The sequence below is a fragment of the Phyllobates terribilis genome, unplaced genomic scaffold (genome assembly GCF_046119375.1).
Source record: "Phyllobates terribilis strain yellow unplaced genomic scaffold, ASM4611937v1 Scaffold_2__4_contigs__length_985480577, whole genome shotgun sequence".
Lineage (NCBI taxonomy): Eukaryota > Metazoa > Chordata > Amphibia > Anura > Dendrobatidae > Phyllobates > Phyllobates terribilis.
The window spans coordinates 854,652,808-854,677,975 of NW_027362762.1; the positions used below are offsets into that span (position 1 = coordinate 854,652,808).

The window sequence follows — 25,168 nt, forward strand, 5'->3', positions numbered from 1 at the left end:
TCTAAGTATATGGCGGCAGTTACTGATGTAATGGTGGCTGACAGGCATGAAAAGCCAATATATGGCTATGTTCACACTACGCATTTTTTCAGCTTTTTTTTTTTCTTGCAGCAAAACCTGATCTCTTGGCAGGAAAGAAGCAGCGTAAAAAATGAAGGTTTTGGAGCGTTTTTGCTGCATTTTTCAGGATCCCAAAGTTCAGCTTTGCTTCCACCACAGAAGCATAAACACAGGTCACAAATGCATATGAAAAATACACATTACAAATGTAAGTAGGAGAGGTGTATTGGTCTGGAATAGTTTACCTAAGACATTGGCAGAGCATTGAGTTTGTAGGACGCTATTTACTTTCACACTTTCGTCTGCCATTGAGTTGTTCAGGCATTGTTCAATTTCATACCTTAGTCAGCCATGAGTATTGCTCAATCTCACACCTTGGTCGGCCAATGTTTACTTTGTACGCATCACTAATTTAATTAAACTGTACTAATACAAACTGCCATCTCAGGTGACCAAGAGAAGATGGTAAACGTGAAGGGAAAAAAATAAATAAATAAATAAAAATAAATGGGTTTCACATACTGCTGTACTTTCTTTTGTTCACTAAAAATGCAGCAAAACGTTCACACTAGGCTTTTTTTTTTTTTTTTTTTTTTTTTTTTTTTGCACCACCCATTGCTTTCAATGGGTGAAAAATGCTGAAAAAACACTGAAAGAAGTGACATGCTCTATTGTGCAAAAAAAAACATGCAAAGCACAAAATACTGAGGACCAAGCTGTGTGCATGAGATTTCTGAAGTCTCAGACTTTGCTGGTACTGTAAAACACCGCTGAAAAATTGCATAAAAAACACTTAAAAAATGCCTAGTGTGAACGTTATGCTGCATTTTTAGTAAAAAAAAATCAAGTACAGCAGTATGTGAAACCCATTTAGTTTTGTGATTTTCTCAAGTTTACCATCTTGTCTTGGTCAACTGAGATGGCAGTTTGGATTAGTACAGTTTAATTAAATTTGTGATGCATACAAAGTAAACATTGGCCAACCAAGGTGTGAGATTGTAGGGGACACATCTAGAATGTAGAAGAAGGGGCTCTGGTCAAATGAGACCAAAAGTACCGTATTTTTCTGACCATAAGACGCACTTTTTTCCTCCAAAATTTTGGAGGAAAATGGGGGGTGCGTCTTATAGTCCGAATGTTGGGGGGGGGTATATTTATGCGTGGTGTGGGGGGAGCGGTATCTGTGGAGGAGAGGGGCACAGGAGGCAGCAGCCGCCAGCAGCAGCCTACACTGTCCCCGCTGCTAAAGAAAATGAATATTCACTGCTCCCCACGCCCATGGGGAGTGGGGAGCACTGAATATTCATGCTCCTTAATAGCGGTATACAGTATAGCCGCGCTGCGGCTATCTCCTGTGCCCTTTGTTAAAGGGCATGAATATTCAACCTCTCTCCACGCCCAAGGGCGTGGGGAGGGGGTGAATATTCATGCCCTTTAATGAGCGGGCACAGAAGATAGCCGGCAGCAGCTGCAGCAGCAGCAGCCGCAGCGTGGTTCCGCTGTGTGCCGGCTATGAAGGAGAGTTAAATCACTGCTCCCCGTGCACACAGTCCCAGCGTGAGGAGCAGTGACTTCCGGCAGCTGATCTCTCCTTGTGAGCCGCGCATGGCAGTGACGTCATGCGCGGCTCACATGGAGAGATCAGTGCGGGCAGACAGGACGCAGCACTGGAGGAGAGGAGAGAAGAAAGGTGAGTAAGAGTGTTTATTTTTTTTTAATGTGCAGCCTGATAGGGATTAGGGGTGCCATGCATACAAGGACAGGGATGAGGGGTGCCATGCATACCAGGACAGGGATGAGGGGAGCCATGCATACCAGGACAGGGATGAGGGGAGCCATGCATACCAGGACAGGGATGAGGGGAGCCATGCATACCAGGACAGGGATGAGGGGAGCCATGCATACCAGGATGGGGGGATATTGTCAGAATTGGGGGACATACCCCTATACCAGTGTCAGCAGAAGACCCCCTCCCCCTTAAAAGTGCATCATGACCACATTTTTTTGCTTAAATTTTTATTTTTTTTTATTTTCCTCCTCTAAAACCTAGGTGCGTCTTATGGTCTGGTGCGTCTTATAGTCCGAAAAATACGGTAGAACTTTTTGGGCTAAATGCAAAAAGCTATGTGTGGTGGAAAACTAACACTGCAAATCACACTGAAAACACCATCCCCACCGTCAAACATGGCGGTGGCAGCATCATGCAGTGGCGAGGCTTTTCTTCAACAGCGACAGGGAAGCTAGACAGAGTTGATAGGAAGATGGATGAAGGTAAATAGAGGGTAATCCTGGAGGAAAACCTGTTAGAGGCTGAAAAAGACTTGAGACTGTGGCGTAGTTTCACCTTCCAGCAGGACAATGACCCTAAACAGACTGCCAGAGCTACAATGGAAGGTTTAGATCAAAAGCATGTTCAGGTGTTTGGATGGCCCAGTCACAGTCCAGACCTAAATCCCATTGAGAATCTGTGGTAAGACTTGAAAATTGCTGTTCACAGATGCCTCCATCCAACCTCACTGAGCTAGTGCGAGTGTGCAAAGAAGAATGGGCAGTAACTTCAGCCTCTAGATGTGCAAAGCTGGTAGAGAAACAAAAAGACCCCAAAAGACTGCAGCAGTAATTGCAGCGAAAGGTGGTCCTACAAAAGTATTGACTCGAGGGGAGGGAGCTGAATGCAAAACACATCACGATTTTCAGATTTATATTTTTAAAATAATTAGAAAACCATATATCATTTCCTTTACACTTCATAAATATTTGCTACTTAGTGTTGGTATCAAATAAAATCCCAATAAGGCTGTGTGCCCACGATGCGTTTAAGCGTTTCTGCAGCGGCAATAACGCTGCCATGGTCTGCCATGTTCACCAATGATAATCCACATGTGCTGTGCACATGCTGCGGAAATTTCTGCTGCGGATTATCATTGCGGAAAAAAAAAAAAACAGCACTACCAATTATTTTGCGGAAGTGCTGAGTTTTCGCCGCCATTGACTTGCATTGAATCGCTTGGATTCCGCATCACTGGATCTGTACATGCGGAATCCAAACGTTTCAATGTGTGGATGGTACCCGGGTCTGGAGGAGAGGAGACTCATCCAGACCTGGGTACCATAGTACCTGTAAAAAAAAAAAAGAATAAAATAAAAAATAAATATTATATTTACCTTCTGACGGCCCCCGGTGTGCTTGTTTTCGCTTGCCGGCAGATCGCGTTGGACTGAAGGACCTGCGCTGACGTCATAGTCATGTGACGGCAGGTCCTTCAGTGTACCGCGAGCTGCTGGCAGCCAGGACGGATCGAATCAAGACACCGGGGGCCGTCAGAAGGTAAGTATAATATTTATTTTTTAGTTTTTACCATTCTTTAGGGTCACACTATATAAATCCATGCCGTTTGCATGGATTTATATAGTGTGACCAAGTTGTCAAGCACTTTCCAAGTGATGCTAAAATCGCTTGGAAAGCGCTTGTCAACCCGCATGCGGAAATGCATTTGAAGAACGCTTCACATCCGCATGTCCCTGGCAGGAAAACGCATGTACAATCCGCATGTACAATCCGCATGCGTCTTTTCTGCCAGGGAGATGCAGAAACGCTCAGGAAAAATCCGGAGCATTTCTGCATCGTAGGCACATAGCCTAAAATACATCTAAGTTTGTGTGTGTAACATGAAAAAAATGTGGAAAAGATCACGTGGTATGAATACTTTTCCAAGTCACTGTATCAGTGTGAATACAATAAGACATATCAGTAATTCTGCAGATTCACTATAGATTGGAGTTGGATCTGCTTTTGATTATTAACGATCACTTTATCCAAAACTTCACTGGTAGCGGGAGAAAAAAAAAAATCTCAATGATCATCACATCTGTTTCTGAACAAGTAACTGACGGTCCTCTCCTTGGGCTTTGTGAAGAAGCCAGATGTCATCTTCTATAATTGCTGGTAACCACAACATTTTTTGGACACCGTCCTCCTCACACGCACCATGCTCATAGAAGAAGTTCACTTACTTTCCATACAAACCACAGCTCTCTCAAGAGAGATAGGCAGGGCCCAAGCAGATAAATCTCTGGCCAAAAGTCACAATTTTAAACAGGGAGAATGGAAATCTCTGCAACATACATTGCGGTTGGAAGTGGGACTTAATATTATGGTGCCTGGCCAATAGAATGCCAGTTTCATGCGATATTACAATAACGTCCCTATAAAACAACTATAAAAACAACCAACATCTAACAAATACAAACTGATAAAACCAGGTAAACAGTCGGTGTTGCCATCACTGCTTCCTGCTCATCATTTTTCTACTTCCCATAGTTTTGATTGTAATATTCAATGTGATTGACACTAGAATTCCAGCATATCTCAAAGTTCTTCACTCTGAAAACCTATAGACACTGTTGCTGTGTACCATCATATGTTATATTCTTTAAGAAACCAGGGGTGCCTTAATCATTGCTGGCACAGTTGGTGCATGTACATTGCCAGACTTTTTACAAATAGCACTAATTACAGTGGCTTGCAAAAGTATTCACCCCCTTTGCTTTTTACCTATTTTGTTATATTACAACCTGTCTGTAAATATTTTTTAATTCGATTTGTGTGTGATGCATCAGCACTAAATAGTCTAAGTTGGTGAAGTGACAAAAATATAGGCAAACACTAAATTTATGGGATCAAATAACTAGAAATTAGCATGTGCATATGTATTCACCCCTTTTGTTATCAAGCCCCTAAATTTCTGGTGTAAGCAATTACCTTCATAAGTCACATGCTTAGTGAAAGGAAGTCCAGCTGTGTGCTATCTAAGTGTCACATGTCTGTCATTATATACACTTTACCTTTTCTGAAAGGCCACAGAGGCTGCAACACCATTAAGCAAGAGGCACCACTAACCAAACACCATGAAGACCAAGGAGATCTCCAAACAAGTCAGGGACAAAGTTCTTGAGAAGTACAAGTCAGGGTTGGGTTATAAAAAAATATCCCAATTCCTGATGATCCCCTGGAGCACCATCAAATCCATTATCATCAAATGGAAAGAACATAGTACCGCAACAAACCTGCCAAGAGAGGGCAGCCCACCAAAACTCTCAGCCCGGGCAAGGAGGGCATTAATCAAAAAGGCAGCTCAGAAAACCAAGGTAACCCTGAATGAGCTGCTGAGTTCCCAAACAGAGACTGGAGTATCTGTCCATATGACCACAATAAGCCGTACACACCATAGAGATGGCCTTTATGTGGAAGAGTGGGCAGAAAAAAGCCTTTACTTACACACAAAGATTATAAGGCTTGTTTTGAGTTTGCCAAAAGACATGTGGGAGACTCCCCAAATGTATGGAGGAAGGTGCTAAACCAACACAGCTCATCACCCCCAGAACACCATCCCCACAGTGAAACATGGTGGTGGCAGCATCATGCTGTGGGGATGTTTTCAGCAGCAGGGACAGGGAAAATGGTCAGAGTCGAGGGGAAGATGGATGGTGTGAAATACAGACATATTCTTGAGCAAAATCTGTTTCAGTCTGTCAGTGATTTGAGACTGGGATGGAGGTTCACCTTCCAACAAGACAATGACCCAAAGCAATACTCGAGTGATTTAAGGGGAAACGTGTAAATGTTCTGGAGTGGCCTAGTCAAAGCCCAGACCTTAATCCAATTGAGAATCTGTGGTCAGATTTGAAGATAGATGGTTTCCTCTGGTGAACAGCAAACTTGAAGGAGCTGGAGCAGTTTTGCATTAAGGAACGGGCAAAAATCCCAGTGACAAGATGTGGAAAGCTCATAGAGACTTATCCAAAAGCGACTTGCAGCTGTAATTGCCGCAAAAGGAGGCTCTACAAAGTACTGACCTTAAGGGAATGAATAGTTATGCACACTGAAGTTTTCGGTTACTTCGTTTTATTTGTGGTTTGCTTCACAGTAAAAAAGAAAACTAAATCTTCATAGTTGTAGGCATGTTCTTTACATGGACTGATGCAAACCCTCAAAAGAAAAAACAAACAAACCAAACCAAAACAGTAAAAATCCAGGTTGTGAGGTAGCAAAACAATACCAAGGTGGTGAATACTTTCACACGCCACTGTATATCAATGCGTGTCCACCATTTGTTCAGGGACACTTGCACATTTTGATAAATATTTCTTACAGAAATCTCACGCAGCCAAACAGTATCCTGCCATGTACTAACAAGGTACAAGGACCCTGAAACACTCTACTGATGGTCATCCAGTTAATATTATTATTAATATAGTGCCATTGATTCCATGGTGCTGTACATGAGAAGGGGTTACATACAAAATACAGATATCACTTACAGTAGACAAACTAACAATGATAGACTGGTATGGAGGGGTCAGGACCCTGCCCTTGCGGGTTAACATTCTACAGAGCTAAATGAAGACAATTTGCATACTCCTTTAACATTGAGCACTGCAAGAAATTAAAGGGAATCTGTCAGCAAGTTTTTGCCATGTAGTCTGAGGACTGCATGAGGTGGGGGTTAAAACACTGAACTCAACGATGTGTCACATGTCCGGCTGTGTGGTGCTGCTTACTTAGACTGAAGGATTAATCACCTAGTGATTAACATTGCTGTGACTAGCTGGTAATGTGAGGCCTGGTCCGACTGTGCCTACTTATGTGATAAGCAGCTCACTGTCTATGGAGAGCCTGGTGTGGGCGGGCTTAGCTTTCTCAGCTCTGCTGCAAGTGACACATAGTTGGATTTAGGGTTTCTGTGCCTACATTATGCTCCTCTCAGAAGAGGTAGCAAAAACCTGCTGACAGATTATCTTTAAAAAAGAGAAGCCATCAACAGAACATGACTTACTGATCAAATTAGGTTTTTGTATTACATGCATTAAAAAAAATATATATAGATGGTAATTTTGCAATTTTCACACCGGCACTGAAGCATTTTTTTAGACTGCAACTTCATGTCTTTTCAAGAAAAATTTACAGCAAGGCTCAAAATTATTAGAGGCAGGATTACAATGACACCCCTATACACAGCCAATAACAAGATCCACCAGTCGCAATAGGCGATGGCACAGCTGACCTGCTCCCTTCTCCTTTTACAATGACCTTTGCACAAGGTGATTAGATGTTTCAATACAAAAGATGGGGTCAGGATCTGATCATTGTGGCTAATGTACATGTGTCACCTGAAAAAAATAGGAAGTAGGAGTCTAAAAAAGCCCCAGTGGCCGGTGTGAAGATTGTAAGAGCAGCATTTAAAATATTTATTGCAGAAACAAAGAAAGAAACAAAATGTATTTTAAAAAAAATATTGCAATTAAACACAAAAAAATATCATTTGAAAAATAAGTCAATTTTCTGAAGAAAAAAAATAAATAAAGTCTCTGTACCCAGCTGTGATCTCCTCAGTGAGAAGCAGTACGGGGTCATCTTAGTCCACGCTGCCAGCCACACAATCAAGATCTTATTTTGTAACTTTCTACATTCACTGTCATTGGTGTCAATGGCTAAAAATCAATCTGTTTATACCAGGACATAATTATAATGTAACAGCAAAGATATCTGACCAGGTAATGATATCCCAGAAAAAAAAGCCCTACCCAGATATTCTACATTCTACAGCATATTATGGTAAAGACAACGCAGTATTCAGAGATAAGATTCATCAGACTGAGCCAAGTCCTAGAACGGCCATGATTACATAGACTTATAATGGCGGTTCAGAGTTCACCGAGATCTGCACATATGACACATATCTGGTATGTAGGTCATAAAGTAGAACAACCCTGATAACAGCTATTTGCATCCATTTTTACTTTGGTATTAGAAATTAACAGTATAAAGCACTTGCAATTTGACACAGGATAAGTGATAGTTACTGGTGGTCCCAGCACAGGGTGGTGCACATGTGCTACTGCTTCATTGAGACATGGTGCAGAGCCCCGTTCTCAGAATCATTCAGAGCCCCTATCAACAAGTTATCTCCTATACTGTGGGTTTTTTTTTCCCCCTTATTAACTCACATTCACCTCCAATACAAGAGAATGAGCAACAAAACTGCTAATTAATCCATTCATCAACGAGTGATGAAGCCACAACAGGGAGCGAAACAAAGACCCTATGTACGGTAAATCATCAGTAACCCTGCCGTAATCTACTACAGCATGGAAAATGGGTTCATAGCACAAAAAAAGCAATGGTGTATTAGTGCAAATAAGAATGATACAATGTCTCCATTGTCCAGAAAGCTTATGATGTATGGAAACAGTAACCACTTTAGATTCAGCATTAGGATGTGCTCATTACTTCAGTTTTAGTGCAATATGTTGTACATTTTATTTTGACATATCTCCTACGGGAGCAAGCGATCTGACAAGTCTGTCTGTGTCCTAAGGATATTCCCTGCCCCCCACTCACCCCAAGAAAAACTATAGGAAAAAATAAGCCTATAGGAGCTACCCCAATTCAAATTGCATCCTTTGGCCAAGGTCACCAAAATTAGTAGGTTCAATGGACTTTATTCCACTATGCGTGCCCACGATGCGTTTTTCAAGCGTTTTTGCCGCGGAATTTCCACAGCAAAAACGCTTAAAAAACGCTTGGTAATAAGTGCCCCATGGTCCCCAATAATAATCCACATGTGCTGTGCACATGCTGCGGAAATTTCCGCTGCGGTTTATCATTGCGGAAAAATCCGCAGCATGTCCATTAATTTTGCAGACACGCAGCGTAATTGCCGCCATTGACTTGCATTGAAACGCATATTATAAGTGTCAGCACATTTGCACACAAGGATATTATGCGATTCTATGTGGGGATGGTACCCGGGTTTGGAGAAGAGGAGACTCCTCCAGTCCCAGGTACCATAGAACCTGTTAAAAAGAGAATTTAAAATAAAAAATAAAGATTATACTCACCTTCCGATGTCCCCCGATCTCCTCAGCGATGCCTCCAGTCTGTTGTATGGGTCGCGGTGGTGTGAGGACCTGCCATGACATCATTTAGTCATGTGACAGGTCACGTGACCGCTGACGTCGGCGGTCGCGTGACCTGTCACATGACTCCATGACGTCATCGCAGGGCCTTTCACACCACCACGACCCATACAACAGATCGGACGGAGCGGAGAAAATACCGGGGGCCATCGGAAGGTGAGTATAATGTTTATTTATCACCATTCTTATTCTTTTTTTTTTTCTTTTTTTTTTTTTTAACTATTACTTGGTCACACTATATAAATCCATGCCGGTTACATGGATTTATATAGTGTGACCAAGTTGTCAAGCACTTTTCCAAGTGATGCTAAAGTCCCGCATGAAGAAATGCATGTGAAGAACGCTTGACAAACGCTTCTACCTGGCAGGAAAATCGCATGTAAAATCCGCATGTGTTTTTCCTGCCAGGGAGAAGCGGAAAAAATATGCAGCATTTCTGCATCGTGGGTACTTAGCCTTAAAGCAACCCTCCCTCCCAAAATATTAAATATGATTATGCAATTTATAGTATAGTCACTACACCCAATGTCCGGTTTTGTACTTTGTCCTCCATCAGAGGCTAATTTGCTTCCTCTATAAACAGGCTGCTGCAGAGGCATCGGGGGCACCGAGGAACGTCTGAACCAGGCCTACACATCTTACTTATGCCGCATAATGGCTACAGCACCACCACCGGCACTGGTCCAACCACACCAATGTAATGCCAGGGAAAGGGTGACTGACTTACCATCGCGCTTCCAATACCTCTGCACTTGTCGGGGGGATGCTTTAAGATGGTGATGCACATTGGACAGCTGCTTGTTCGAATGTCAGCCATCTTTCTTGATCAAAATTTATCAACCCTCTTTAGCAGTGGTGGACACAGACAGAAGAGGCCCTTGGGCAAGAACAATATATGGGTCCTTTACAGTCCAATAGCTCATCATAATGCACAGTTCCATCTGCTTTAGAGATAGAAGTGGCCCCCTTTCCTCTTGGGCCCCTGTGCGGCCGCAGAGGTTGTACCAATGTTATGTCCGCCCTTGCTCCTTAGAACAAAAACTTAAAATCTATGGTTTCTCATGGTCCTGTTGCTGATACAACAATGGATATCAAGAACAGACGATCCAAAGTCCACTACTTGAATGTAGAGGGGTACGAAGCATGGGGGAACCATCATTACTTTAGAAAGTGAAAGGCGCAGTGGCTACATATTCTCCCTACTGCTCCATTCACACAGGGGACTTTGGGCCCCCATTCTCGTGATTGGTGAAAGTGTCAGCAGATGGACCCCAAACAATCATGCATTGTTTGCGTAGCTGATATAAGCCGTTTATGGTACAACCCCATATTCAGACAGATCAAGGCTACACTTGTACTACTGTGACTTATATTTTGGGTTGTTTTTACTTGCTGCCTATGAAACACTAAAACAATGCAGAAATTGGTTAGTATTAGTAAAATTCATTTGGATTATATCTAGCTCATATGGACGTCTCCATAAACACCGAATATGTATGAGCGTATAGGTGCAATGTCAGCAATGCATGGAATCTAGCCAACGACATTATCCGAGATGAGATTCTCAATCATTATAATCTCAGTAATTTACCGTTTACAGGTCGGACGCCAGAAGACGGAGAACCAGGTAAAGTTTCATCGCTCGCTAATTTCGCTGACAAAAGAGAATGATCTCACGTCTGCGTTGACATTCCCACACCTCCAACAACTTGTAGATGAATTTGCTTCACTCTCAGGAAGCACTTGATGTGTAAGTGCTGACATACAGACAGTAAGTGGACGGGGTAGAGTCACCTAGACAAGCAGCAACAAGCGGAGAGACAGCAAGCCATCCTACTAAATTATGGGGAAAGAAAGGACAGACCGAGTCATCGCATGACACAGCCCTGCAACATCCTTATGGAATTACAGCAGCATTTGTCATCACCACGACCTGACAGGCATCTCATCATGGTGGTTTATTTTTTCTCCCTAGAAAACCAAACACAAGTTTTTCAAGAATATTGGGGGCGATTTATTAAAGGGGTTTCCCTTCATCTTAAACTGCCTTAAAGGAATTATCAAGGCATAAAATATTGCTGACATATCCATAGGACAGGTCATTAATATCAGGTCGTTGTGCACTGATTAGCTCCGGCCGTCGACAGATATTAACATTAAATTGAGCCCGAACATTAATGTGTATCGGCCGCTGTCAGGTACTGCGCCTATTAATACGAATATACGCCGATCTGTTGTTCTCGGCCGCAGTGTGCTCTTCTACCTGAACACTGTGGCTTCTCGTAGACTTCAGTGGATACATTAAAATCAAAAAGGCCATAGAAATCTATGAGAAACCAAGCAAGCAAAGTCTGGGATAAACTGCACGGACCAGGAAAGCAGCACATTGTGCAGCATTAATGACATGCAAGAAAGCATCCTGACTACATAAGATGGGTTATTTACCCCAGACATAACCACTAAATTTATCAAAGTTGAACCCACTTTATTATAAATGTGAACTAGAAGAGACTGATCAGCACCTCCAAACAGAATAAAGCAAGTGTGAACAGGTGCAAGCTGCTAAGACTGCATAATAAACAAGAGAATACAGCAGCACTCTGTAAGCACTAAGATAGAGTATATGCAAGCATTGAATACATGAAATTTGAACTGAATTACTGCTCTATAGAATATACTCATAAAAATGAAGGTACTTAGACACACATGTATTTGCCAATTTATGCCAATTTCAACCACGAGAAGGTGACCTTTGCAAGCTTATAGCCCAGGATAGGCATGTTTGCTAAATATTAGGTTTAGGGACCCATCGAAGAAAGGTCACCTTGCCATGGTTGATGGGTTTTTATGAATTGGCCAAAGTACCTTCGTTTTTATAAGTAAATTCTGTATAGCAGTAATGCTTTTCAAATTTCATATATTCAATGTTAGCATACATCTTGCTGCTTACATAGGCTGCCGTATTCTCTTGTTTATTATAAATGTGACACCTTGCAAGACATTTCAGCAGAAACTTTACCTTGTTAGGCCACATACAATGGGCAAAAATGCTCTAAATTTCGGGTATTAGCTTCCTTTTATATGCGTGTTGCCTTTTTTATGCATTTTTGGTGCAGATTTGACATCACACAAGCATTTTTTTTGTTCAGAAACACTGTAATTCAGGCACTTATATGTTTTGTTTTGTTTTTGTAAGGAACATACTCTAACAGCCGTTGGGGACCAAGCCACGATGGAGACAGGCAGGTCCCAGTCGGCTTCTCCCCGCTGCCCTGGATTGATAGGTCTCTCCTTATATGCACACGTAGGGAAAAGACCTATCGCTCCATGGAAGCGGGCGTGGAGAAGCCATCGGGAACCTGTTTTTTTTTTTTTAACTAGATGTTTAATAAAAATTTATAACAAAACTTAGAACAGATATTACATGACAATACTTGTTTTACAATATTACAGTAAGTCTCCCCCCCACTTTCCTTACCCCTCCCCCCCATAAAGACCTATATTTCTCTTTTTCACTTCTTTCCTTTCCTACTTTACTCCTTTTCTTCTCCTTCTACTCTTATATATATATATTATATATATATATATATATATATATATATATATATATATATATATATTACACATACATATACAGTCATATGAAAAAGTTTGGGCACCCCTATTAATCTTAAGCTTAATGTTCTATAAAAATTGGTGTTTTTGCAACAGCTATTTCAGTTTGATATATGTAATAACTGTTGGATACAGTAATGTTTCTGCCTTGAAATGAGGTTTATTGTACTAACAGAAAATGTGCAATCTGCATTCAAACAAAATTTGACAGGTGCATAAGTATGGGCACCTCACCAGAAAAGTGACATTAATAGTTAGTAGATCCTTCTTTTGCAAAAATAACAGCCTCTAGTCGCTTCCTGTACCTTTTAATGAGTTCCTGGATCCTGGATGAAGGTATTTTTGACCATTCCTCTTTACAAAACAATTCCAGTTCAGTTAAGTTTGATGGTCGCCGAGCATGGACAGCCCTCTTCAAATGATCCCACAGATGTTCAATGATATTCAGGTCTGGGGACTGGGATGGCCATTCCAGAACATTGTAGTTGTTCCTCTGCATGAATGCCTGAGTAGATTTGGAGCGGTGTTTTGGATCATTGTCTTGCTGAAAGATCCATCCACTTTGTAACTTCATATTTATCACTGATTCTTGAACACTATTGTCAAGAATCTGCTGATACTGAGTGGAATCCATGCGTCCCTCAACTTTAACAAGATTCCCAGTGCCAGCATTGACCACACAGCCCCAAAGCATGATGGAACCTCCACCAAATTTTACTGTGGGTAGCAAGTGTTTTTCTTGGAATGCTGTGTTTTTTTGCCACCATGCATAACGCCTTTTTGTATGACCAAATAACTCAATCTTGATTTCATCAGTCCACAGGACCTTCTTCCAAAAAGAAATTGGCTTCTCCAAATGTGCTTTTGCATACCTCAGCCAACTCTGTTTGTGGCGTGCTTGCAGAAACGGCTTCTTTCGCATCACTCTCCCATACAGCTTCTCCTTGTGCAAAGTGCCTTGTATAGTTGACCGATGCACAGTGACACCATCTGCAGCAAGTAGATGCTGCAGCTCTCTGGAGGTGGTCTGAGGATTGTCCTTGACTGATCTCACCATTCTTCTTCTCTGCCTTTCTGATGTTTTTCTTGGCCTGCCACTTCTGGCCTTAACAAGAACTGTCCCTGTGTTCTTCCATTTCCTTACTATGTTCCTCACAGTGGAAACTGACAGGTTAAATCTCTGAGACAGCTTTTTGTATGCTTCCCCTGAACAACTATGTTGAATAATCTTTGTTTTCAGATCATTTGACAGTTGTTTTGAGGAGCACATGATGCCACTCTTCAGAGGAGATTCAAACAGGAGAACAACTTGCAAGTGGCCACTTTAAGTAGCTTTTCTCATGATTGCATACACCTGGCTATAAAGTTCAAAGCTCCATGAGGTTACAAAACCAAAAAAAGTGCTTTAGTAAGTCAGTAAAAAGTAGGTAGGAGTATTTAAAACAAGAAAATGATAAGGGTGCCCATACTTATGCACCTTTCAAATTTTGTTTGAATGCAGATTGCACATTTTCTGTTAGTACAATAAACCTCATTTCAAGGCAGAAACATTACTGTGTCCAACAGTTATTACATATATTAAACTGAAATAGCTGTTGCAAAAACACCAATTTTTATAAAACATTAAGCTTAAGATTAATAGGGGTGCCCAAACTTTTTCATATGACTATATTATATTATATTATATTATATTATATTATAATATATATATATATATATATATATATATATATATATATATATATATATATATATATATATATATATATATATATATATATATATATATATATATATATATATATATATATATATAAATAATGTGTGTTACTCTAATTAATCCTATCCAACCATGGCTGCCATAATTTATGGAAGTATTCCTGCTTATTCCTCTTGGCGTAAATACTTTTTTCAAGTTGAATTATATAGTTCGTTTGGGCAATGAATTTGCATCTGGACGGGGGCTCCTCTCTAATCCAATATTTTGCAATCAATTTTCTGGCAATAAACAATAATTTCGCAATTGCTATTTTGGTCATGTTATCTGTTTTTATTTCCTCAACGTACCCTAATATACATGTCAGTGGGTCCCTAGGGACAATACACCTATACCCCATTCCAATACGGTTCAACACTAAGATCAGGAACCTGCTTTATGACTAATCTCCAGGATGGCTCAGTCCCTGGCAGCTTTAAAAATATGTCTCTGTCTTTCTCTGCAACTTTGCAGCATTTCAGAGGCAAACATTCACCCCTGGATTAGACAGCATGTATCAGTTGTCAGGTTCTCTTCAACTTTACATAGATATTTAGCACCAAAATAATGCCATACTCTATTCTTGAATTAAAAGAATTTTATAACTCTACATAGCCATTGCGCCTTTTGGTGACACTATTCAAATGTCTAAAGCAGTGCAAAAAAAGTGACTAAAAACAGCACAAAAGTCACAAAAAGTCAGGTACGCTGCATATTTCTCGTTTTTGAATGACAATTCTAAACACCTTGAACTAAAGCTGACTGGAAACATGAATATCAGTGGCAATGTCCAACAATTTAATGTGTATGGGCCGGGGGGCCACCTAAACCCCTCCACCCTTTGACAAACAATGCCAGGGTAGAGAAGGAGCCGGTTTATTGAATTTAAAAGGACGATTCTTTAATTCAATGCCAAGATAAGCCACTGCCAGGAGAGTCTCTCATAGAGAACACGTACAACATTACCCTTTACTTAAAAATCTTTGCTCTCTGCGGCACATTGTCCTGTGTGAACAGGACATGTGCTGCCAAGAAAAAAATGACAGCCTATGCACACAGAAGTAAAGTATTACCAATATTTTGGTCGATTTGTCTAAACAGGCTATTAGATTACCACTGATCGGTTTACATGTAGCCAATCGGAGGTCATTTAATGCCACCTTGGTCTACTGTAAACACAACCTTAGTTTTACAATATATTGAAAGTCATTGAGTTGTTCATGTTCATAAACAGCCAGAATGCCCCCTGTAGAATGAAAACCGCATTGCCACTCATGAAGCAGCCAGCTGTTACCTCACCATGCTCGCCTTGTGCCCCTCTACTCTCTTGTCTACACAGGAGCAGACCTTAAGATGTTCACACGACCCCCTATACTGTACCAGAGGTCAGGACAAGAAGAGACTCTCATATTAGAAGCAGGAAGGGATAAGAGTCACTTGCCCAACAGGTTCGATTCAGGTTTAGACAAAAATGTTGGTATCTGCATAATGTACAAAAATGGAACTAAACGTAAACTTTATGGTAAATCCGGTCATTGCGGAATATTTCCACCTCAGATCTTGACCCAGATCCGCAGTTCTGTGGCAATTCCACAGCAAAATATAAATGTATACCACATAGATATTGCTGCACATACACAAATATACATTAAAGGGGGTAAAATCTGCTGTGAGATTTGCACATTTCTGGTGCTGAACCCATCACGCCTGGTGCAAATTAACCATGTCTGAACTTACCCTTAGGGCAGAGACAGACTGCCGTATAACTTGTGTGATGATTGCATCGCACGGCACGGACTGGCCGGCACCTCTCCTGACCTGAACATGACAGCTTGCTGCATTTCTATGCAGCTGTCAAGCTCAGGTCAGGAGAGCCGACAGCCAGTAGGAGGTTTACGATGAAATCCTCGCACGAGAAATATGGCAGTCTGTCTCTGCCCTTACAATTAGGTTACAGGATGATATACACTATGCACTGCTGAGATTAGGATTTTCCACTTTTGAAAACACGGACCCCTAACAGATAGTAGTAAAAAAAAAATGCTCCAGCTCTTTATCGATGCTCCAGTGTCTGTTTTGGCTGCAGAGGTGCAACACAACTATATCATGCATCACTGCTGCAGCCAATCACTGAGCTCAGCGGCTCTGACTGTTAACAGCAGAGTTAGCAAGTTCAGTGATTGGTTGTGATGCTACCGCTGCAGCCAAAGTACAGACAGCGAAGCAGCAGCTTAGGGCTGGTACTAAACCATGGGAGGGAGTCTGCTGCTGCTACCACCACCTAATCGGTTTGGGGTCCACTTTTCTGAAAGTGGAAAACTCCTTTATAGGGGTTGTCTCATCACAGTCATTTGATTGCATATTTATGGCACATTCTCATATTGGACAAACACCTACCATCAAAACAGGAGCCCCAAAGAATCCTCTTTCTGACTTGTGTTGTGATCTCTGGGCCTGAAGAAGAGGTGGCTGCAAATGTGGTCTGCTGTTTTTGGAAACTTCAATAGAAGTGAATGAAAAAAGCTGCACTTGCGCGGTCACCTATTCAGCAGATGCAAGTGGCCACCTATTCAGAGGATGCGGCACCAGTTGCAACAGGAGATAGGAGGGCCCCATTCTGGAAATATGTACAAGTCCCAGAGGTGACACCTGCATCTGTCAGACATTCATGGCATATCCTCTGAAGAAAAGTAGTCACTGCCAGAGATGTCTGGTGGCATCTTATGCCACTCTCCCCATTGAAAACGCATGTATGGTCACTTTGCGTCCTTCATTTTCTCTTTAGGCCACATGGTCAATCTACTTACATTAATGTCCAACCCAAAAAATATATGTATATCAATGCTGGGTTAGATGACAGGATATTGGTGGCATAAATATGAATGTTCGATTGGAGGGTTTTTGACCCAAAATATTCCCCCTTAATCTCTTTCTCTGAAACAAATGAATGGGGCGGCTGTAATTCAGAGAACCGCAGATATTTGGGATTAGCGCTGTATGGGGTAAGGGATGGTATATTTATTAGGTATGCTATCATGGTTGCCACAGGGACAAACCAAGAATTATGCCAATCTACCGACTGTGAAAAGCTTCTGAACATCTGGAAAAGAGGAGAATTAACATGGAAATCCTCTGACAGAGAACAAGTCACAGCAGCAAGAGAACCATCAGCTCCGTCACCACGTCCATCAGGTAAGATCATTACACCATCTAATCGCTCACTTAGCATTACTACATTACCAGCTTACCACAGATTGGCCTCTCCACCATGCTGTCCTAGTACTGACACACACAGAAGTAATGTACGGCAGTCCTCACAAAACTGAGGAAAAGTCTCCATATTGTCCATAGCAACCAACAAGCTCCTATATAACAAACTGACAACAGCTGCTGAGGACAACATGGCCCCTGGTGCTTAAAGCCTACATGCATTTGTTACACGTGTGTTTATAATGACCGTCCTTCATTTTAAGCATTTTTCGCTGTTTTTAAATTTTAGAACATTATGCACATTTTCAAGTGGTGAATCACGCGATTGTGCCAGTCTAAAGACAGACGCCACTGGAATGGAGGCCGGATGGAGCAACGTCTGCCTGATTATAGCAAATGGTTCCTCCGGGGCTTCCATCTGAATTATGTTTTTCGGGGACTTAAGCGGAAATCCCAATGTAGCGCTCAGCATGAATGTGAATGAGGCCTTAGTTCCACACAAGAATGAGCCTCGCTGTCTTTCAACTGGGATAATTTGCCATACAGAATTCACAGAAATAAGCAGCATGCCACCGGGCCACCAGGATTTTTCTCCCTGCATGTAAACAGGTAAGTGGAACCCCATTCACATGTATGGAAAGCAGATGGTTATCGGATCTGAAGTGGATTGTGGTGTGGTACTGAAATCATTGTCAAATCTAACCCGTGTATATATGGCCTTAAAGGGATTGTCCTCTACTTTTATACTGATGACTTACCATTAGGATGGCTGATAAATATCAGTCTACGGGGTCTGACACAGGTCACTGTTACCAGCTCCGACATCATATGGATGTAAACAGTGTACACAGCCGTTATCACCTCCGGCCAGCTACTGCCGACCAGCCATCACCTCCGGCCAGCTACTGCCGACCAGCCATCACCTCCGGCCAGCTACTGCCGACCAGCCATCACCTCCGGCCAGCTACTGCCGACCAGCCATCACCTCCGGCCAGCTACTGCCGACCAGCCATCACCTCCGGCCAGCTACTGCCGACCAGCCATCACCTCCGGCCAGCTACTGCCGACCAGCCATCACCTCCGGCCAGCTACTGCCGATCAGCCATCACCTCCGGCCAGCTACTGCCGATCAGCCATCACCTCCGGCCAGCTACTGCCGATCAGCCATCACCTCCGGCCAGCTACTGCCGATCAGCCAATATTGAAGAGCTGCAGCTCATAGGAAGAAAACAGGTAAGGAAAGCTCATCAGTATATAAAGAGTGGACAACCCCTTTAAATGGAAACTGCCATGTTACAGGATTTGGCACAACACACCAGCCATAGTGAACGTCCCTCGATGTACATATATAAATAGCATGTGACTGGGGACGTGTCAATAATGGGGGCAGGGGTTGCAGATGGAAACGAGCCTGGCCCAAAAGGTCCCTTTGGCCCATATATGAAATGAGAATACCAATACTATTAAAAGATCTGTAATAGTTAAGGGGGAAATTTTGCATCAGGATCCATGGGCTCCACTGCATGTGACAGAGGAGATATATATGTAAAAAAAAAAAGTTAGCCCAGGTTTCAGGGTAAAAAGGTGAGTTTTTAAAGGGCATCAGTCAATAGGACCAACCCTCCTAAGCAATCTATATGGGCATGTAGGTCATAGGAAGCTGAATATAATAATGATACCTTGATATCTGCAATCCGATGTCTTATTCCAGAGAAATCTACATTTTTCTTAATATGTAAATGAGCTGTTAAGGTCCTGGGCAGGACATAGATCTCCCTGAGAATCAAAATCCAGAGATTAATTTTAAATACAAGGGGGCGTTACCAGTGTGAGACCTGTATATTAGGAGAGAAAAGTGTCAGTCATTACATGTCTCACTAACACCTCCTTTCACTTAATCTCAGGAGGCAGATTATCAGGGAGATCTATGTCCGGCCCATAGATCTTAACAGCTCATTTACATATTAAGAAAACCATGGATTTCTCGGGAATAAGACATCAGATCGCAGATATCCAGGTATCATTTTATTCAACCTATACTGACACCCGATTCTTCATCAAGTGAAAAACTGAGCATGGGTGATTAAAAACGCACTATTATTTCAATGAAAGGTGTCTGGGGAAAGTGACATGTAGCTATAAAAAGGACATGGGGTCAGTTATCTAAGTCTTGCACCCACTTTTCTGCTTTGTTTGTATAGTGCTGATATATATTTTGTATATAGTCCTGCTTTCTTTATTAGGACTAGATCCGGCCCCGGTATACCGCTGCCCATATATCACCATTGCTCCTGACACCGGGGTCAGTGCAGCAGCAGTCAGGGCGGAGGATCGGCTCCCGCCTGCTAGAAGGTGACAGCTCAGGTAACGCGGTGATGATAGCGGGCCGGTACCGCACTGCTCCAGCCTGCAGACCAGAACATGTGTGCACAGATGTGTACAGCACCACGGATCACTGCAGCATCACTGAGCGGATCCTGGGTGCAGCACCGCAGTGCACTCCGCCCCGGCTGCCGGGACTGCCCGCCGCATATCCTATCAGCCATAACGTACATACCGCCGGGGAGCGCGCACCGTCCTGCATCCACAGCTCTGCCCGATCCTCCCTCTATGGATTTTCTCTTCTGCTGGTTAGAAATAATGGAGGACTGTAGCCCCGCCTCCCCTTGGATGTCATCGTGTCACATGACCAATCCGGATTGTATTAACTCTTCCTGTCCCAGGAGGAAGCTGCTGGAATGTGGGAATAGCCGAGTGCTGTATGTAATGCACAGGAACTTGTAATTACAAGAGCTAGAAATCGAAAAAAATACAATTGCCAACTTTTTTTGGCATAAAGATGAAACAGTTCAACTATATTGGTCAGAGACAGAAGAGGCCCCTGTGCAAGAACAGTATATGGGGTCCCTGCAGTCTAATAGCACAGGATAATGCACAATTCCACCTGCTTTAGAGGTGAATGTGGCCCCCTTACCTCTTGGGCCCCTAGGTTACATCAATGATATGTCCGCTCCTGAAGCTGGTGCCTTCTGCAGTGTCCCCAATGGGGGACAACTATGGTCCTCCAAGGAGGCAGCCGCTGTGTTCCCATAACAGTGCCAGCCAGTGTCCACACAGAGGCCGTCACTAAAGTCAGAGTGGTACTGAGGGTTCCCTCAGGCAATAATATTTTAGAAAATATGTAAATTGTCTCTTCAGAGAGGAAGAGGACTTGAACTCTAGCACCACCTATTGGAAGTAGCAATACTAAAAGTCATTGTCGACCCTTTAATGAGCCTTGAAATATGACTAAGGATAAAAGGCAAATCAGAATCTCAATTTGTAGACTCTGTGTTTCGGGGTATTACACCTCGTCAGTGCAAAGTATGAGATCTGATTTGGCTAGGTGAAAAGCTAAGACTGGGATCTAAGGGGTAAGTTTATTCCTTGTGAAGAGTGACATGCTAGATCTGGCACGCCAGTATGAGGAGACTTAAATACCTTGCATGCTTCTCTGGGAAATTATGCAAATTGTCTCTTCAGAGAGGAAGAGGGCTTGAACACCAGTGCCACCTATTGGAAGTAGCAATCCTACAAGTTATCACTCTCAACAAGGAGAAATTTTACCCCTTAGATCCCAGTCTTAAGCCTCCACCCAGCCAAATTAGTTCTCATACTTTGCACTGACGAGGGGCAGTACCCCGAAACACCGTATCTACAAATTGAGATTCTGATTTGGCTTTTATTCTAAGTCATATTTCAATGCTCATTTAAATAATCGACAATGACTTGTAGGATTGCTATTTCCAACAAGTGGCGCTAGAGTTCAAGTTATCTTCCTTTCCGAAGAGACAATTTGCATATTTAACTTCCCAGAGGAGCATGCAAAGCATTTAAGTCTCCTCATACTGGTGTGCCAGACCTGGCATGTTACTCTCAACAAGGAGAAACCTTACCCCTTAGATTTTAGAAAGTAATCATGCCTTCTTATTGCTCCCTTAAAAAGTAGTGATTCCCCCTCCAAAAGTAACAATGCCACCTTTTGTACCACCTCCTGCTAAAAAAAAATGAAGTTTTTACTCACCTAATCCAAGCGGCCAAGTCCCTTTCTCCCGTCACACAGATCGGGCTGGCACATGTGGCACAATGCAATGGCGTCATCGCGCTACCTGCACCAGGACCAGGACCCTGAAATCTCGGCTTCCTGCTTTTGGCAATGACTTCCTGCTTTTCCTTACGATCCATCTGTACCAACGTCATGTTGCCACCAGTACAGTACAAAGTGGAGCCCACCGAGAGATTTGGGGGGAACCCAAACAGAAGTCTTGAGTATGTGCACTCAATCTTCAGCTCCAGACACAATATCGCTACTCTTTTTTGAGCCCCCCCAAGTATTTTACACACATATGGCCAACAACCATTGTCAAAGTCATCTCGTGGGAAAAGTTGAAGCGACGGTGCTCCCCACAATTGATTTTTCAAAGGCAATCCTGTGCCTGTAAATACTCCCTGAATTCACACAGGACAGACAATGTAACCTATTTTTCTGAAGGATTTTCATTTAAAGGGTCAATAACACAGTCAGTGGATCAGGTTTTCGCATCATAAACACGCAGTGGAGATTTTCGGTACAGAAATTGACCACAGATTTCTGTAATCCTAGTTTTGCAGATTTTTCTGCAGATCCACAGCAAAATCCTCATGTGTATACACATCTTCACAGTCCCCTCCCCTGGTTGCTTTTTCCTCAAGGATCTCTGTACATTCTGGCCCTAATAATGAATCGTGAATCAACTGGACTGCTGCAGATGTGTCGACATGATGTAAGGAGATGTACATACTGTGTCACGGGTGTGTCAGAGGTGACAGACAGTCGCCCTGCAGTGGGTTGCAGGAGATCTCTACGTTTGACATTGCAGACAGTTTCTTAGATAAGAGGCTGTCTTTAGGACCGAGCAGCTACCTCTCTCTTGCTAATTAGCTCTCTGGCCTGGGTGTATATATACCTGGTGTGTCTGAGAGGGAGTCGCCGGCTATATTCATTTCTACTTGTGAAGCTTAGCAGGAGCAGTATTTCATCCTCTCTGGAGCTTGAGGCCATGTGCTTATTTGGAGTTCATCTAAAGCTATGCCATTTCCCCGTTTGTCTATCCTTGTTGTCTACAGAGTTTAGTGGAGGTTGACTAGGGCTCATCTCCTTCTATTCCTAGCCGTTGCCATACACCAGGGAGAGTAGGGGGAGGCACGCGTGTGGCAATTGCTGAGGAGGCAATATAGGGACAATACTTGAGACAGGGTGACTCTAGACCAGACTAGGAGGTCTCCACTTCCCCCCTTTCCCTAGTGTCTGGGCTCCCTTTCCCTTTTCCCTCTGTGTTGCACTAAGTCTTCCCCCCACCTGGCGTGGCATACTGCCCACGTTCCCCCTTGAAGACACTTGTATTGTTATGATGTGTAATGTGTAGTGTGACATGGGTTATAAGTGACGGCGTTGTATTTTGACCGACAGTAGGGAGAGTTAGGGTTAAAGATTGGGACTAGCCCAGAGTGGGAGGGTATAAAGTGCAGGGACAGAGACAGTTTCCTGTCAGGAAGTCAGGCCCAGCGTGCACCAGAAGCAAACCTATGATCTGAATAGTGAGCAGAGCCGCATGATGTGGGTGTCCCTGATGTGAGTGGAGACTGAGACAGTGTATAGCGAGATCCGGAGTAGAGGAAGGAAAGTGACCAAAGGATAGAGTGATGCACGGGAGACGGGTCCTGGGACAGGACACCTAATAGTACCTCCTCGAGTTTACAACTCAGAGAGGTAACGGGCCAGGACCGAACAGGGAACGTGAGACGGAGAGAGTGCTCTAGGCGGGAGTTCCAAGGTGTCAGCAAGCAGAGAAGCTAAGTAAAGGCCATGGTGGCAAGCTAACTCCCCTAAGGGAAAAAAGTCACAGAACCACGGGTTGAAGTATAGGACATTTACTGGACTGTAGTACTGTGCTGGGTTGTGGTGAAGACAGAGGAACTTGAGGCAGAAACAAGTACGCTTGGAAGAGGTTGTGAGACCATGTGTGGACATGCTCCATAATGTGAAGGAAACATTTGTGAAGATATGCACCCGCTATCTATTGTATATAATCCCCACCAATTTAATGTTAAGTAAAAGACTGTTTACATTAGTTTTGGGGTCTCCTTTATTGAACCTCTCAACATCTGATTCCTGCCAACCAAGTTATCGGTATCATTCTGCCTGCAATGGCGTAGCAACCCCATGGACGAAATCTACACACTCATCCAAGACCCCTATCTTCATTTAGCGTGCCGGGATGTGGAAGATGAGTACCTTGCCCATGGCCACCGCCCCGCGCCCAGTTTCAATGTCATTCCTTCAGGCCAGGATACAGAGACTTAATTAAATTAGATTTTCCAAAATAATATTGGTACAGTAATTCATATAAATTGTAATTTTTCAGCTGGATTTCTATATGCAGAATTCTGGCCTGAGACCATGACCGTGAAATCTAATCTTGGTAAAATATCAAGAAAAACAAATGTTTTCATTATTAAACTATTGGAACTTTTCTTGATGTGGCTTGCACTTAGGCTGGATTTACATACATAGTAGTGGATACAATGGGACCTATTCAGGATTTTGTTTGTTTTTTTATTCTTTTGGATCCTCTTCTAGCTTTGGCTAAATAAACTTCATCAAAACTACGAGTCTAAGGGTCCCCATACACAATGGTGTACATAGAAATCACGGACCCCATAGCAAAAGTCCTAATTGGGGCCCCCTCTACACGTCACCTCATACCCATAAAAAAATGTAAAAGTAAAAAATTGTAGGAGTAGGCGGGTCATACCTTCTAACTTTTAAAATCAGGCAGAGGAACGGCAGGTACATAGTAATTATGCCAATACTGAAGCCCTGTAGTGTTATCACTCAGTACTACACTCCTTTCATGGCCTTTATAGAGTATAAAGCCCTAAAACTTTGTAATAGTGGGGAAGGACGTAGCCTTCCTTTTGGCACTGAAATAGTTAAAGGGAGTGTTCCCGTAGTTAAACCTCTCAGAACTGTTGGTAGGCCAAGTTAAGAGGTTAGCATCAGTGATCCAGTCAGTAGAGAAGAGGGGGAACTTAGTGCCCTGACCAAGCCTTGAGTGTTATAGAGCTTGGTTCTGGCATAATGCCTTGTGGGCTGCAGTACCTGTAATCAGCCACAAGATGCCACTGTCCTGGGTGCAGATGTTAGGTTGAGTCTGCTAGCAGTGTTACAGACAGTGATGGGGTTAATGCTGTGTGATGACAGTCCACAGAGGGTGGGCACATTAGGAAAATCTCTGCTTAGTTTCCAGAAGCAGGAAGTGATGAGTAGTAAGAGATAGGACAGTGAACTGTATGGGCAGCCTGACTATATGGTGGCTGCTAGGGTAGACGGGAGCTCCATACCCTCAGACAGTGGGATCACCAGTGTAAAAGTCTCCCTACGCAAGAGTCCTGTTAGCCGGCCGGAGAAACTCAACAGAGGTATTGAGGACCCGGGGCACTTCTAGTCTGCAGGAAGCAGAGGAAGAT

At 42.9% G+C, this 25,168-nt stretch overlaps 1 protein-coding gene across 13 annotated transcripts in view; it reads right to left on the bottom strand.

Annotated features, from left to right (window-relative positions):
• The window catches only part of MYO18A (myosin XVIIIA), a 386,801-nt gene extending 366,493 nt beyond the window's left edge, over positions 1-20,308 (bottom strand). For 11 of the 13 annotated variants that reach the window (XM_073667936.1, XM_073667934.1, XM_073667935.1 and 8 more), the window contains exon 1: positions 20,178-20,308. Coding sequence is in view for 2 of the 13 variants with exons in the window: in XM_073667930.1 (XP_073524031.1) it covers positions 20,178-20,204 (27 nt within the window). In the remaining 11 variants the exon portion in view is untranslated. The remainder of the gene's footprint in view (positions 1-20,177) is intronic. The other 2 variants (XM_073667930.1, XM_073667929.1) reach the window with 2 other exon arrangements.
• Between the last annotated feature and the right edge of the window lie 4,860 nt (positions 20,309-25,168).